This window comes from Erpetoichthys calabaricus, chromosome 3 (assembly GCF_900747795.2).
Source record: "Erpetoichthys calabaricus chromosome 3, fErpCal1.3, whole genome shotgun sequence".
Taxonomy (NCBI): domain Eukaryota; kingdom Metazoa; phylum Chordata; class Cladistia; order Polypteriformes; family Polypteridae; genus Erpetoichthys; species Erpetoichthys calabaricus.
In genome coordinates, this window is record NC_041396.2 from 222,804,105 (window position 1) to 222,821,788 (window position 17,684).

A 17,684-nucleotide genomic window follows, 5' to 3' on the forward strand; every position below is an offset into this window, starting at 1 on the left:
GAGAGTGTAATCCATACCATACATAAAAAATATTTTAGATTTTCAAAACACGAACTTTAGACTTTCCTGAATTGATATTACAGCTCAGTTATTCAAACATGGTTAAGAATATAAATAATTTTGGACATACCTAAACATACTTTTATTTTCTAAACATTAGTAAGAAATGGTGGCATGTTTTGCAGTAATCGCCACTGTCTATATGTTTTGTATTGCAATCTTGTGGACAAAAATATTTAATTTCGTAACAAGAAATTGAAGGCAGATGGCAAGTTTTCTGATTATTGAGGTTAGTAAAGTCCTATAATAGTTTGGGATCTTATAGCTTCAAGAAATTAAAAATAGTAATCATGCAAGAAGTAGTTCAAGTGATAAGGAATGCACATTAGAACAAACTTTATCATGGACAGTAATTGACAAGACAAACATAAAATTATTGTGAAGTGGCATTTTTTATAGGTCAAATGCCCAAATAGTTATATGGATGGATTGCAACATGATACTATAAAAGATGGAGGCTCATAGTATTTAACATCTGAAATGTGTGATCTTCCAAAAATGAAGACTAGTGCTAAAGCAACCAACAAAAAAAGAGAACAAAGTAAAATATAGGTGTAGCTGCGTAACAGGTTGGATTATAGTCTTGATCTACAACTTGACTATGAACGTGTTTTTTTTGGTATAAGACTCTTGTTATGTGCATTACATCTCTGCTTGTTAAAAGACAGTCCACCAACCTGATTAAGAAGGCAGGCTGAGTTATGAGACACAGCCACTGGAGGTAATTACAGAGAGGAGAATCAAGACAAAACTGAGTGCCATTAGGAACAATACTGCACACACACCCTGCAGGTCACATTAGTATTGAGTGCTTTTAGTCAAAAAAATTATTCAGCAGAAGTGAGTCAAGAACTGCTACTGGGGCTCCTGCATACCTAAAGCAATACACCTTTATAGTGCTGTGACTGTTCTCTTATCTTTAGCCAAGCCAGAAGTTTTTATTATTTCTTGTGTGTATTTGAGATGTGGTATTTTTGTTTAAAACAAACCTAATACTTTTATAACAGTTAGATACATAGACTCACATCTGAAACGAAGAGTAAAATAAAAATCACTCTCAGTGGCTAAATATAATACAGGGTGAGGCAGAAAGGACGGACATCTTTGAAATGGCTAGAACTCACCACTAGGTGGAGTGACAGATGTGCAGTAGGTGGCGTTAGGTTCGCGAAGTCTTAGCATTTTTTTATTTTCTTTTTAGTTGAAGCCATGGAGCCGTGGACGATAGAACACCACTTTTTTGTGTACAACTGTTTTGTCAAGAACAACCAATCTATTACTGCAGTTCAGTGTGAGTTTCGTTGCCATTTCAATATCCACAGAAATAAAGCTGTTCCCGCCCATAACACTATCCTATGTTGGGTTAAAGTACTTCGTACATGAGGTACACTAATGAACAAAAGACCGCCAGGGGCTACACGAATTGCACGTACCCCTGAAAATGTGGAAAGCGTACAACTAGCCCTGCTTCACAGTCCAAGTCGATGTCCTCGGAAGCATTCTTCTGAACTTGGCCTCAGTAATCGTTCGGAGCACTATATCGAGATGATAAACAACTTCTTTTTACCTGAATTACGCCGAAAACGTATTCCCATCCGGCGTGTGTGGTTTCAACAGGATGGGGCGACAGCCCACACAGCTAGAGCATCAATGGATGTTATTCGCCCTCTCTTCCCTGGTCACCTCATTTCCAGGTTTGGTGACATTCATTGGCCTCCTTGGTCCCCTGACTTATCCATGTGCGATTATTTCTTGTGGGGTCACCTCAAGGCACATGTATACGAGCATAAGCCCTGTACATTGGAGGAACTGAAGGAAGCCATTCGCGTGGAAGTCGCCCAAATCGACAGAGCGATGTTGAAAAGAGTGGAGGCCAACTTCCATGAACGCCTTCAGAAATGCATCAGTGATAACGGACACCACATGGGAGATGTTGTTTTCCACACTTGATTTTGTCAAATGCTATTTCAATATGAACTCAAATCTTTCAATAAATTTCTTTGTAAGAAAAAATTAACAATTTTGTGATTCTGTAAAAAACATCCGTCCTTTCTGCCTCACCCTGGTACAAGACATAGAAATATAAATTCCTGTTAACATCAGAATGGAGATACTGAAAATTAACAATAAAGGAATGGAAGGCAAAAATCCAGTTATCAACAGTCTTGAAGAAAATAAAATCATGCAATGCCCACAATCATGTACAATGGACAAAGTCACCATTTTATAGCCAGTTGGCCCCTTCCAGGGCAGTTTATAATTTAATAAGCATATGCTTAGCCTAAACTGTGTAAAACAATGTAAAATAAGATGGATTGGCGTTGTGAATCACCGTTGATTAATTCGTTTAGAATATGTCAAAAAAACTGATTAGAGCTTTTATTAGTAGGAACATTTACCATGAACTCATTCACTTACTAATTTCATTAACTTAGTAATTACAGTCCGGGATTGCAGGGAACCAGAGCCCATCCAGTCAGTATGAGGTAGGAACCAACACTGAATAGGTTCATTGCAGTACATAATCTCCACATTTGATAATATTAGGCTCATTTTTAGTCACCAATGAGAGTGATGTGAGTGGAAGTTGGAGTAACTGGAGAAAACCCAGGCAAACACATGAAAATGTGAAGAATTATACAGTTATAGTGTTTAACCAGAACTCATTATGAATACTAATCACTGTACGTGAGTAATATACAGAGATATTCAAAGTAGTGGTCTCTGCACATATACTACTGTATCTAATCCCTAAAACAACTTTTTTATTTTTAGCTGTGATCTGATATACCTTAAGAGAGTAGCAAATACATGTATTATAACCTGGCAGGAGAAATTGTAAATGGGAAAAAAGCTTGACATTACAGGTAAATAATGATTAGTAAATACTGTAGAAATATTAAATATTGTTGCAGCAACAAATGGCTTATGATGTGTCCATGTGCATGGCAAACTACAAAGTGACATTGTCTTCTCTATTGGTACACTTTACTGCAAACAAATAAAGTGACTGATCAATTATTTATCTCTTTGCCAAGTGAAAGAGTTTTTTTGCCTTCAGTTTTAAAACAGCTTATAAGTTAGTATTTCTGAAAACATCTGAACAATGGTAGTAGTTTATTAGTTTTAATATTATTACCTGAACACATTTTATCATTTGTATTTGGCATTTAGCCAGCTCTCTACTTTTCTTCCCGGTAACCTTCACTGGTTACATGGGCATCCCCTTGGCCTGGCCCAGCCACCAGGATCCTCAACTACTAAGTGTACATTAATCTGTAAAGCTTACTTTTTGTTGTACTCAGTGTATCCTTACCACTTAAAAACACGAACAGAACATTATTTAGTTGGTATAGCTGTTTAAATAATGCAGATTTTGATCCATCAATCTATTTTATTAATCTTGAGTACACAGAAGTAGGAATTCTGACGCTGCCCGAATAGAAAAGGATGGGATGCCAGTCATTCCTTGGCACACTTACTTGTTAATACATTTTTCCAAAACATTTAAAATATTATACTTCATTATTATCAATCCATCTGTTTTCTAGTCAGCTCATCATGGTGAGCGTAATAGACCTCTCATTATGTTTTTGGTTTTTTTTTTAAATTTCCATAATGGAGTGATCATATTAAATAATCAAGATGGGACAACAAACTGTAATTGATGAATTCCTTGCGATATTATATACTGCCTTTACTTCTCAGCACATCTGTTTAATATCCATATCTAAGTGTACAAACATATGCAAATGCTGTTATACAGTCTATGTATTATTTTACACTCTACAAAAAAACATGTGTTTCTATGCAGAACAAAATAAAAAAAATCATCCTGAAGCTACTTAAAAATGATTCTGATGAAGTTTTTTATAGTTCATTTGCCTTCTTTGCCCTGCAGAGCTGGTACAGAGGCAAGATGAGATCCCCAGTGAGATCTACAATGTCATTAACTCTGAAGAAGGACTCAAGGACCCATTGGTGTTTAATGACCCGTACTGGCCCATGCAGTGGGAGCTGGTAGGTTTTTCACAATGCTATGCTAGCTCTTTAAACTTACCATTGTGTAGTTTATTACAGCCGTACAATATTATACTTTCCAGCCTGAGCTCTGAGCTTAACTGTTTCATCCCTGCTTTTGTGAACATCTTGACATCTACAGATCTTTTAGTAATACATCTGTAGAAAATGTGAAGTGTTAAATGAATTCCATTTCTATATTCTGTGTCTACTGTGTCTATCTATCTATTAGATAGATAGATAAATAGTATTTTATTAATCCCTCTGGGCAGTTTTACTTGCATCAGCAGTAACATATAATATAAAGTGCACATAGACATCCAAAACAATATAAACAAAGTGGAAATTAATACACAAGTGTGATCCACAACTAAATGCATAATAGTTGAACATGTGATAGTGAATAATGTAATAGTGAACATGTAATGAATAGTACCCCAAAATAAATATCCTTTTGTAAATGTGTGTGTTATAACTACCTAGGATAAAGTTGGATGGAATGGGATGCAGTCTCATGCTTGTAGCTCCAGGAGTGCTTCTTAGTCCACTGATAACACAATCGGCAAGAGGCTAAAAGTGCTGCAGGACAAGGCGTTATCGACATAATGTGCAGCATTAGTCAGAATGGCCACTAAATTGGCCATTTTCATGATTTTTGCCACGGTTTAAGTTTGTCAAAGATCAGTCCTGTAATCTAGTTGCATTCATGTAATCAGGATTTTTAAACTTGTTACAAGTACACCCCCAATAGAACACAGCTTAGAAAAATAGCTGAACCTAAACTTCTTTAAAAAGTTAAATAATTTAAAAATATATTAAGTCATAGAGGAAGAGAAGTAGTTTTGTCAAGTACTGACATATCTAATTAATATTCAATACATCAGCACTCTCTAATGACCCGATAAACAAAAACAGTGTAAAGCATGAGTGTAGGTTTGATTGGAGCTCTATTACATATTGTAGCACTGCATTTTGCATGCAATCACTGTCAACAATTAATTTTTTTGCTCATTTTATTGCTATTTTAGTTAGCTTGCTTTCCTTAGAAGAATCAATTTACTTTAGCCAAACAAGTTAGTGAATGTGTAACTGTGGCAGGGTTGCCTTTTTTATTGGCTCCCCTGCTGCTGGCATTGATGCTACTCATTTGGGTGATACAGTCATCATCCATACTGCATCCTGTTCCTGACTCAGTGCTGATATCATTCTTGTTTCTACCTTTATTTGCTATTGTAAGCATTATTACACAGCCCTGCGTTCAAGTGACCAACTGCCCCAACTCATTGCAGTGGTGCAAACACTGTAAATGGTGGGGTGGTGGTCTCTTTCGCTGTGGTTGTGCAGCCAAATAGAAGGGTGCAGCAGCAAGAGTGCTGAGCATTGTGCTGTCCTGTGGTAAAGCAGGTATTTCAAATACTGTACTTTTATTCAGTGCAATGTCATGTTTGACGATGCACTCCTGAACATCAAAGTTGAATCCTCTCACCTCCTCCTCCTTCCCCAGGATGGTAAGGTGTCAACCGATCATGGTACCGTCTCATCCCCTGCCCAACCTCCTATCTTAATCTGGTACTCTACCTCAGGCAAGTGGGCCAAGATGGTACACAGATTATGCCAGCTATTGGCAAATTTAGGTTTTCTACTTGTCCACGCTTCTGACACTAATGTCATGCTGTACAGTGCTTACATAACTGACCCAATGAATGTTTAATTATTGTATTGCTCATTGTATTGGTCTTAATGCAACTGCCAGTGCTGTTGTAATATATACAACTAGCCAACCCACGGCGTAGCATACGCCGCATAATTATGTATTGATGGGTGAACACTTCCTGAAAGACACAGTTGTCCAAATGGGGTTGGTTTTGAGGATACGACTGTAGGTGAATGAAAAGATGCAACTCTGGAGAGGGCAACATACAATACAGTGTTTTACACGCTGCATACAGCGATTCACATCAAAGTATAGACACTGCTAAGACCATGGAATACCCCTCGCAAACTGTTTTACTCGCTGCATACAGCGATTCACATCCGCAACAAACAAATTGTTTTACAGGCTGCATACAGCGATTCCCATCCGCGACAAATATGATTCTTCTTAGATGGCGCTGTCGCGTCCACCCTCGCTCTCGAAGCATACACACTGCCTGGTCATGTGCCTGCTCGCAAGAGCAACTAACAGAGACCCGCCCACCAACTGTAAGACCATGGGATACCCCTTGCAAACTGTTCTACACACCGCATACAGCGATTCACATCTGCGACAAACAAACTGTTTTACACGCTGCATACAGCGATTCACATCCGTGACATGATTTTTCTCAGATGGTCCTGTCGCATCCACCCTCGCACTCGAAGCATACACACTGCCTGGTTATGTGCCTGGTCGCAAGAGCAACTGACAGAGACCCGCCCACCAACTCTAAGACCATGGGATACCCCTCGGAAACTGTTTTACACGCTGCATACAGCGATTCACATCCGCGACAAACAAACTGTTTTACACTCCGCATACAGCGATTCACATCCGTGACAAACATGCCTCTTCTTAGATAGTCCTGCCGTGTCCACCCTCATTCTCAAAGCATACACACTGCCTGGTCATGTGCCCGCTCGCAAGAGAAACTCACGGAGACCCGCCCACCAACTCTAAGACCATGGCGTGTAAAACAGTTTGCGATGGTGGACGCGGTCGTGCATCATAACCAAAAAGAACACAGTGGAAACTTGGTTCATGACCATAATTCATTCCAAAACTCTGGTCATAAACCGATTTGGTCGTGAACCGAAGCAATTTCTCCCATAGGATTGTATGTAAATACAATTAATCAGTTCCAGACTGTACGAACTGTATGTAAATATATATTTTAAGTTTTTAAGCACAAATATAGTTAATTAAACCATAGAATGCACAGTGTAATTGTAAACTAAATGTAAAAACATTGAATAACACTGAGAAAACCTTGAACAACAGAGAAAACTAACACTGCAATAGTTTGCGCAATAGTGCTACCAACCACTGGCTAAAAACACTTTTTTTTGAATGAGTTTTAAGCACAGGGAAAAAAATGAACATTTGAAAAAATCCGTAATTTAATAAACCACCAAGAAAAGTAACATTGCAACAATGCCCACTACAAACCGATCGCTGTAAACAGAAGTGAAAACAAAATCAAGCCCAGTGCATTCTTTAATTGCCTTCCTACCTCATGAGTCCAGACCCCTCTCTCGCGCTGCCTGTGTGTGTGTGTCTGTCTCTCTCTCGGGCTGCCTGTGTGTGTGCGGGTCTCTCTCTCGGGCTGCCTGTGTGTGTGCGCGTCTCTCTCTCGCGCTGCCTGTGTGTGTGCCTCTGTCTCTCTCTGGCGCTGCCTGTGTGTGTGCACGGCGCTCTCTCTCGTGCTGCCTCTGTGTGTGCGCGGCTCTCTCTCTCGGGCTGCCTGTGTGTGTGCGTCTGTCTCTCTCTGGCGCTGCCTGTGTGTGTGCGCAGCTCTCTCCCTGGCACTGCCTGTGTGTGTGCCTCTGTCTCTCTCTGGCGCTGCCTGTGTGTGTGTGTCTGTCTCTCTCTCGCGCTGCCTGTGTGTGTGCGGGTCTCTCTCTCGGGCTGCCTGTGTGTGTGCGCGTCTCTCTCTCGCGCTGCCTGTGTGTGTGCCTCTGTCTCTCTCTGGCGCTGCCTGTGTGTGTGCACGGCGCTCTCTCTCGTGCTGCCTCTGTGTGTGCGCGGCTCTCTCTCTCGGGCTGCCTGTGTGTGTGCGTCTGTCTCTCTCTGGCGCTGCCTGTGTGTGTGCGCAGCTCTCTCCCTGGCACTGCCTGTGTGTGTGCCTCTGTCTCTCTCTGGCGCTGCCTGTGTTTGTGCGCGGCTCTCTCTCGTGCTGCCTGTGTGTGTGCCTCCGTCTCTCTCTGGCGCTGCCTGTGTGTGTGCGCGGCTCTCTCTCTCTCGCGCTGCCTGTGTGTGTGCCTCTGTGTCTCTCTAGCGCTGCCTGTGTGTGTGCGCGGCTCTCTCGGGCTGCCTGTGTGTGTGCCTCTGTCTCTCTCTGGCGCTGCCTGTGTGTGTGCGTGGCTGTCTCTCTCGCACTGCCTGTGTATGTGCCTCTGTCTCTCTCTGGCGCTGCCTGTGTGTGTGCGCGGCTCTCTCTCTCGCGCTACCTGTGTGTGTGCCTCTGTGTGTGTGCCTCTGTGTCTCTCTGGCGCTGCCTGTGTGTGTGCGTGGCTCTCTCTCGCGCTGCCTCTGTGTGAACCGAGGTTCCACTGAGGTTGACTAATGAAAAGTCAACGTGGCTCAGAGGTGCATGTGGAGTCTAGCAGAGACGAACGTGAATGACGCCCGGTGTTGTGAGTTGCTGCATCCGAGTTGGTGGGCGTGGCTCTGCGAGTTGTCGTCGTATCCAATGGTCTTAGAGTTGGTGGGCGTGGCTGTCTTGCGTGCTTTCCATGGGTGGCTACTTGTCGGCGGCTTAGTGAATTATATACGGTGGGCGTGGCTGTCTTGCGTGCTTTCCATGGGTGGGTACTTGCGTGCTTTCCATGGGTGGCTACTTGTCGGCGGCTTAGTGAATTATATATATAGATATGAGGGAAATATTTACAGTAAAATGACCCCCTGCACCTCTCAATAGAATTAAGCTGGTTTGAGAATCTTGTTTTTTAATATAAGGGTAATCCTCATTTGCCTGGAACAAAACACTCAAAAAAATCTGTATAGAAAAAATAAGAGATTGAACTAGAACAAAGAAGGTTTACGAGAGATTATTAGATGTGAAAAGCACAAAATGCAAAAGTACTTCAGAAAATGGCGTAGAGCAAGTGTCCCCAAGCCACTTCGCAGGTGGTGAATGAAAAAACAATTGTAAAATGTGTAATAATTAAATAATGGGGCAGAATGTTGGAGATAAACAATCACCGCATGGTTAACTTCATGTACATAAAAATTGTGCATGCACGCTTTACGCATCTGTCAGCATAAATGTGTTTTTACTGTGTTTGACACTGTATGTTGCAATCAAATGGCATTCTGTAGTTAAAAAGCAGAATTCTGCATGTATGAACACCATTTGTTAGAGTTTTGTTGTTCTTGTAAAATTTAGGAGGTAGCACTTCAGCATTGAATGTCCATTTAGCTGAAGATGACAGCTCAAAATTCTTAACTCCATGTTCAGAAAAAGAAAAATAATTCAGCTTTAAGAAAATACAGCCCCCAAGTATCTTGAATATGGATTTTCATACATTGAGGAAGAAAATATTACCAGCAGCTTACAGATATTGCATCCTTAATTTTGGGAGAAAAGGCAGCTACACAACTGAAAGTTGTTCCCTTATTGAAAAACATGGCTCTAAATGTTAATGTCAATGTTAATGAATCGCAAGGGACTGTGGGTTTTTTCTTAACCTTTATAGGGCCTAGGACAGTCCCTTGATGGTGATGGGCAGGCAAACTTGCTTTTTGGTTGACCATTAGTAAAACACATGGCACATAGACAAAGATACTTAGACATAAAGAAACATAAGTGATCAACAATGTTAACATTAAAAAAATGATCAAAACATTCATAAAGAGACATTTGAACCTCAGCATTGGTACCCTGGCTGAAACATAACAGCCTGATGCAGCCCACAGACAACATGCTGAATCAGAATGAATATTCTTCCTTAACTTTGGCTTGGTAATATTTTCCTGTTTGACAACATTTTACTAAAATGAGCCTTTCATCTGATTTTCTTTCTCCTTGTCCTTTGGCTTTTTCTAAAACTTTTTTTTGGAGTTAAGAAAACTAGAAACACTATATATTATTTATGCAGTATATTTTCTTTTTGAGTTGTAAACAAACATCATTGCTAAATAATACATTTTTTTTTACTGTAGCCTTTAGACTCAGTTTTTTTGAGTTAGTGTGTAATGAATGCTCACTAGTGTTTATATATTGATTGGCTTTGTGTGCAATCTGTAAGCAGTGTTTGGTGTTGAGAAAAGATAAAATGGTTTGCAATGCATTGTTTCATTTTGCCAGCCCAGTCAGAGGTTTTGTAAATGTGGTGTAAAGATTTGGATTTGTGTTTATAGTTTGAGAAGTTTCAGGAAATGTGTCTTAGCATTTGTAAAATACTGTAAACAGTGTTTTGTAAATCTTTTTTTCCATTGTATCCTGCTGTTCCTAAATCCCATAGAAGAATTTTTCTCAGCATGGTGTTGAAAAGTATATGACAGAAACCCTGATGTCCAGGAAAATCTCCTTCAGGCAATAAACTTGGTCTGTGCAGACATAGATGTGGAGTCCAGTCAAGGTTGGATTCAACACACCAGAGGATTCTTCGCCTGCTGAATTGTATTGGAGAACATTACTTGTGTAAAGTCCTCTGCCTTGACCCTGCCCAGAGACATGATGCTGTGGCATAATGAATAATCTATATATATAAAATTCTTTTCGTGATTGAAACGGAAATGACGTATGACCACGGGTAACGGAAATTACGTACGACCACAGAACATATTATAATATAGGAACTTATTATTTGTGTGAGAGTTATTTTACTGATATTGAAAAAAAGAAAAAAGACTGTTTAAATAAGGAGCTGGAAAGGTGAATGTAAAGAAGAAGCCAGCGGTAAAGCAAGTGAGACTCCGTAATAAGGGCGGTTGGGTGCATGGAGAAGGAGATTTTTGTGTGTTCTGGGTTCCTCATTCAACTTAAGAGGAACGCGCTACACCTTGATAGTAAAAGAGATAAAGAAAACAGCTTTGCATCTTTCTACTTTTTAACTGTACCGAGCTGTAAACAATGTGAGGACGAGACCGCCTTCAGCGGTGAGGGGTCGTAAGAACAAAGTGGACGCTGGGAGGCGCGGAATGTCAGACTTTTCCGCCTGGTCAGCAGCTTTGCAGTTTCGGGCAGCGTCCTCTCTTCTCGCACTGTTTCTCACACTTCAAGTGCCCCGTCGGGCCCTGGGACAGTGGAAATCTTTGCGAATAAGTGTAATCGGCACTATCGAAGCAGGACTCTCTTGGTAAATTGCGGTGCACGGCTACTTACTGTCCCTTAAGATGAATTCCGGTCACTAAATCCCTGCAACATTCAAGGTTGCTTTTGTGATGAATTCTTTTAAGAAAATGGAGGGTTTACATCTAAAATGATGTACCAACCTGTTCATGTTAAGTATTAGACTTGGGAATTGTTTGGACCTTCTGCCCGTTAAGCACAGAAAGGCAGCGTCCACATTTCTCAGAATAATTTTTCGCTTAAATCACTGGCACATAGTGCAAGGTTGTCAAGCAGGTAGTTTGCCCGAAACCACTGCAGTGGTACTCAGTGTATCTTTACTTCTTAAATGTTAATGTTTGACTGTTTAATAATTTATACGCTTCTTATATCTTCTTCAAATTTTTATCAAAAAGTTTTACTACTTAATACTTAATATTTAATATAATTTCTATTTATTGTAAATGCTCTTTATTTGTTCAAAAATAACATTGGTAATTAACAAACTTATTTTATAAATACTACATTTTAGTTTTTTTCCCTTGCACTCAGTGAGCGAAGCCAATGGGTAATCAGCTAGTCTTTCATAATTTTGACTTGATAACATTTTATTGTGTCAAAGATGAGACGAAAGAGTCGTAAAAAGGTTTGGGGCAGCCACCCGTATCATTTTTTCTGGCTGCAAAAGTGTTGAATAAAGAGTACATATGTGTACAGATCCGAGTCCAAAACAGAACTGACTTGATGAGGCAAAGGTGGAGGTTTTAAAGGAGAGTAGAGGAAGTGAGGTCATCAGGACCGGAACTGGAAGTGAGGTAATTGAGAGCAGGCAGAATTTCCTATAATTGGTCTGCCATGGAAAGAAAGAAATGATCAGTACACTCCGCCACCCCCTGGTCTGGTCGTGGAATTACCCTCATTCAGTGCCCTTTAGCTGCCTCCCATGCACACGTGTGTGACAACTATAATGTATGTTTGGATTTTTTTCTTTTGTCTTTTGACTTTTACAGCAACACTTTTGGAGTGCAGAATGCTGTAAACATCATACATCACTTATGCAGTATTTTTGTTTTTGAGTTGTAAACAAACATTATTGCTAAACATTTTTCTATACTCTGGTCTTTTGTTGCAGTTGTTTTTTTAATATTGTAACCCAAGGTGCAAAAGACCAGATCTACAATGAACGTTTTTCTCTAATGCCATAAACACTTTTGACTGGCATTGTTTTCGGTGTCTCGATGTAGTGTTTAATGAATGCTCAGTAGTGTTTATATATTAGCTGGTTTTCTGGGTGATCAAAAAGCAGCATTTGGTTTTGAGGACACCAGTCACCGGTTTTGTGAATGTAATGCGCAGGTTTGGTTTTTTTCAGTAAAGTTTCAGTAAATCCGTCGTAGCAATTGTTATGTACTATAAAGGGATAATTAAATATCAATTAATTATAAAACAATGTTTAGCTGATATTTAGTGTTACTTCCCTGTTTATTAAAAATGAAATATTTCCACCAAAAAATAAATGACCCCTCAACCTTTTAGATGCACTCCTACAGATTTTTGCCTGGTGCTGGCCTTGACACAATGCTGTCTCCTCATTAATGTCTCTGCACAAGTGGCCACACTACCTCCTTGCTAGGATGAGACTTTGCCACTATCTCACCTTCCGGACTCCGAGCTCAAAGGCTAAGTGGGTAAAGGGTTGGAAGCACTTCTGCAGCAATCTTCAGAATTGCTTCTGGGGTCAACAGTGCTCCCCAGAAAGTCTTCTCTCCTTTCTTCCAGTGCTCCTTCTGGCAGACCTCATGTCTCCCTACATTTCTAATCCCTGTTAGTTATTAAAGGGCCAAGTCTTCTTTTCCTCTCTGGCACCATCTCCCTTTGAGCGAGTATAGTACTTCTCCCATATCACCAATTATGGGTGGGCAGAAACATTTTCAGCTTCTTTCTGGTTCACCAAAGCTTTTCTAATAAAGCTAGGCATTTGGGAGGTGTAAGTTCTTCTAATGAATGCCACTCCATTTAATGTTATCTGCGGCTTCTCGTTTTATCAGGGTCTAAATGTGATCAACGTTCATGATCACCCTTGCCACTCCATGATCAGTAAACCCATGCATACACTGGGTAGTTTTTAATGGGAGCCCATGTAGTTTAAATGAATTACACTGTAAGTGACAGGTGAAGAATGGCCCAGCAGTGTAATAGTTTAAGTTTCTGTATATTTATTTGAACAATAATAAAAACCTCTGAAAATTGGCATTAACTCAGTTAAAGTACAGTGGGCTATTTAGAAAAAAATAAGACATGTAGCATAGAACCTGTTTCCAGCATTGCAAGGAAAGTATTTTTAATAACCTAGGAAAATAAGAGGCATAATGGAAAACTGCACTGTTGATGAGATTTTTTGGATCTATAGGGGGCAATACAACTTCATTAGTGGGAGTACATGTTATGTGTTTTGCACATTTTTGTAATAAAATTCTAAGGTAATGTTATCTCATGAAATATTTAGAATAGACGTAGTTTGTTCAATTAGACAATACAAGCAAATATTTGATTTATATGTGCTCAAATCTTAGTGGATTCCAATAGGGACATCTTTTGGCTAAGCTCTCCTTTAAATGAGCGTTTAATTTGATCAGATCGTTTAAGCAGCATCAACTCAAAAACAATAATTATCTAATTTCTCATGATTTTGCATTGTCCTATAAATGAGAATATTTTATGAAATTCAGATATATTTTAATTTGAGTCTCTTTGAAGTATTCATATGTGTTGCATGTTTGACTATATCTAGAGGCCTGCTTTCTTGCTTAATTTCACACCAAAGCTTTTTGTTCAGCATAATCCCTGCATTTTGTTTTTACAAATGTTAATGAGCTATAGCATCTGAAGGTAGTCCTTGCAATTGACATCCCGTCCTCTGAACTTTTACTCCATACAATGTTTTTAAGAATCAACTTTTTTCCCTTAAACTACTACATGCACTCACATTTTTAATTAATGGGAACACAGGACAAAAAGTGTGGTGTTGTCTTGCACCACCAGTACCTGCTTAAGGCACTGTACAGCCACCTGTGATGCTCGAATGAAGGTGGGTGCTCCAGCTGTCCACGAGACCTACTGCGGCAAATCCTATGGGAACAAGTCTGGAAACGATGAGGAGGATATTTATGTTAAGCAGGAAGCTCAGTTGGACTGGGTGGTATTTTGGCCTTGGAATAACTGCAGACTTTTGGAGTTTTTTTGTTTTTTTTTCTCCTCCCGCTCATCTGACCTTATCTTTGTACTCATCTTTAGAGAAATAGAATAGTAAGACACTGCTTTTCTACTAATTATATATCTATGTTATGTGAGACCGTTTTGATTTATTTATTTTTGTTACTTATTCATTATTATTCTTGCCTAATTTTACTTGTTTTTCTTTTCTTTTAACTATTTTCTTTGACATTTTGTAAAGCACTTTGAGCTACTCTTTGTGTATAAAAATGTGCTATAGAAATAAATGTTGTTTTTATTGTAATGCAATGACTTTTGAGAATTAAGCTCTATGCTTAATATTTTCCTGAGTATGTTTTTATTTATGCGTAGGTTTGTGGTAAATGGAGTCACTGCTAGAGTTTGGTGTTTCTTCTGACCATCGGGAGCTACAATGAAAGTTCAGATGCATGCAAATTTTACTGTCAAATGGCAGATATTTTAGGCATATTGCAGTAACAATTAAAGTTAAGAGATGGTGTATCATAATTCAAACAGATCATAAAATTTAAAGTTATAAGCAAAACTACAAAACTCTAACCAGAATCTAACCAAAAATTGCACAGAAAAGACTTTTTTCACCGAATCTCATTATTTCACAACAAAGTTTGAGCGTATCTTGATGTTAGTACTATCTTAGATAACATGGTCACAATGATGCCACAGAGAACATTACACATATACTATGTGCCAAGCAAACATGCAGGAGAACAATAACCACATATCCAAAATGTTGGCATCAATTAAATCCAGAAATGTAAACATGATTCTACTTGGGGTCTGTTCCTGGGTTTAGTTTTGTTTGTTGTCATCTAATTGTTTTTCTTTGTAAATTGTTTTTTGCTGTTGAAATTGTTTGTCTTAATTACTTTCAAATAGTAGTCAATCTTTTATTTCTTAATTATTTTATTTTGCCTGTTCCCTTCTTCTGTTTATTCTGTTTATTGATCCAAACGTGGAGGTACCTCCTAATATGGCAGGTGTGCTGCTTATGGGACTGCCACCTGAGCTTCAGATTTAAGGCCATGCCCAAACCCCAATATGATCGCTAGACTTGGGCATAGGGTTTCTTACACTTTGTCTTTTCCTCTCTTTTGATGTCCTATGCAAAGACACCTTTGCACATACAGTAGCTTGGACTATGGCCTGAGTGACCAGACTGAGAGACAGACTATGTTGAGACAGAATAGCGGTTAGGTCCTGGATGAAGTTTTAAGAAGCCTATATGAAGACCAAGTTGGGAAAAGACAAAAAGATCATTTTTGTCAGAAAGCTGCTAACTTGTTGGTTTTTTTAATGAAGTATTTGATAAAATCAGCCCACCAGATTACATTTGGTGAAGGCTGATACTGCAATGGATCAGACATGACAGTAGTCTATTGTTATGTGGTCGTGTGTTGGTGTACCTTGACTTAAAGGAAATTGCAATTGCATGAGGTATCACATTATTCTCTAAGGTTTTCTATAATTTTTGTTTTAAATAAGGTAATGGTTATGGTTATTTAATTATAAATTGTGTTTTTCAGAATTTCTTCCTTCTTAACTCTCTTATTTTGGGGTTTTCCCTATTTTTTGGAGTATCTTTTGTATTGGGATTTTTCCTCTTTGTTGATTGGATAATTCATGTTTTTCAAATGAAACATCATGACATAAAATGTAGTCAAAAAGCCAAGCTAAGCTACGTCTAAAAACAAATTGTCAACAAACAGTGATGTCTAACCTCAAAACGCCTAACCAAAATTTTTAGTCAGTAAAACACATGCAGAAAATCGTTAACCAGAAAAACAAGTAAAGAAAAATCAGAATGTCAAGTCTTTTTAAATTGTATTTGCAGTCTCAGAAAACAGTAACATTTATAAAATACCTTTGACCCAGTGATGTCACTTTGTCCTTCCCTGACAACTATTAAGCAAGGAGACATTGTTCTATCTTATTGATGAAAAAAATGGCGTAACAGAATGCTATTGTATGATAGGTATTGTATTGTTAGGAACAGATAGAGTCTCAGTCAAGACCATTGTAAATAAGGTGACCAAGAGATTATAAGGGTTAAACAGAGGGAGAAACAAGCTCAAGGTCAAGGACGAGCAGAAATCAAAAACAGTAAAGTTAACAAGATTAGCCAACTAAGAATTTTTGGGGATAAAGAATCAAAGTCCAACTAAACTAGCCAACAATAAATCTCTAACAAATCACAACTCGAGTGCACACATTCTGAAATATCCCAAAACTAAAAAAACTAGAGGGTGTGCCACTATTTTTATATGTACTGACAGTGATGATGTCACACAACACAAGGTCTGGGTCACATGACCAAAAACAGTCAATCAAGCCACAACAAAGATGGCATCTGAAATGAAATATGTCCTCACCAGAATGGCAGCTCTGTCACAAACATAAAAAAACAATTATAAACTCAAAACAACACATAAAATTGATTAAAAAAATAATAGTAAGATTCACAATAGCATTCGCAAGATAAGTATAAATCAGCACAGGTGGTTAAACAACGAAAATATGCAAGTGCTGTCATTTTCTTTTATTTTTACCTTAAAGAGCCCAAACATCACACAGTTAAAAGTTAAAGAACAGTGCATATGCATACAATCATAAGCTGAATCAATGTGTTTTGGCATCATGGCTGTTTACTCTTTGGATTGCTAATTTTGATCAGCTTGTCGTTCTTTCACTCCGAGTCATTTTTGAGATTAGACGAATATGCTTTTTCTCATAAGTACTATCTCTTGGAGTCCTGTTTTTAGGATGAGTATGCCAGGAAGTCACGTAAGTATATCAAAGAAAATTAGGTTCAGAAAATAGTTGGATAAAAGGATGGATGAATGTTTTTGATTTTTATTCAAACATAACAAATACTAATGCTTTGGTTTACCTAAGCACCTGATGTTCTCTCTCCTATATTCATGTGATATACAGTTCTTTTTGAAACATTAATCTTCAACGATACACCGGTATTAAAACTTAACACGCTTATTCCCAATTAACCCAGTTAGCCCAGGGTTGTGTTTTTGACTGCCCTGACTCAGCAAGCACTTACAAAGACAAAGAACTGGGAGATGCTTTTGCAATTCTATGAAAATCTTGTTGAATTTAGCAACATTATATAAATATTCCAGTTCTAGCCTGAATTTATGTGTTTGGTTTTTGCTGACATAGAGATATCCGTGTTGTGTGATCTGAGAACATCTTCATATTAGGACATTGTATGATTTTCTGGCCTCATCATATTTTATTTAAATGTGAAAATTGAAATCAATCAAAGTCCTAATAAATGTACCTCTCACAAATAACCATTTAATTGTAACCATTTAATGACAGATGTTCTGTATGTGTAAGTAAATACAATGGTATGGGCACACATCC

The 17,684-nt window shown here is 38.7% G+C and overlaps 1 protein-coding gene across 1 annotated transcript in view; it reads left to right on the plus strand.

The window, feature by feature from the left end:
• Positions 1–17,684, plus strand: part of LOC114649427 (neuroendocrine convertase 1-like) — a 591,637-nt gene that overhangs the window by 501,218 nt on the left and 72,735 nt on the right. The window contains exon 5 of the mRNA XM_051924736.1: positions 3,962–4,080. Coding sequence (XP_051780696.1) covers positions 3,962–4,080 — 119 coding nt within the window. The remainder of the gene's footprint in view (positions 1–3,961; positions 4,081–17,684) is intronic.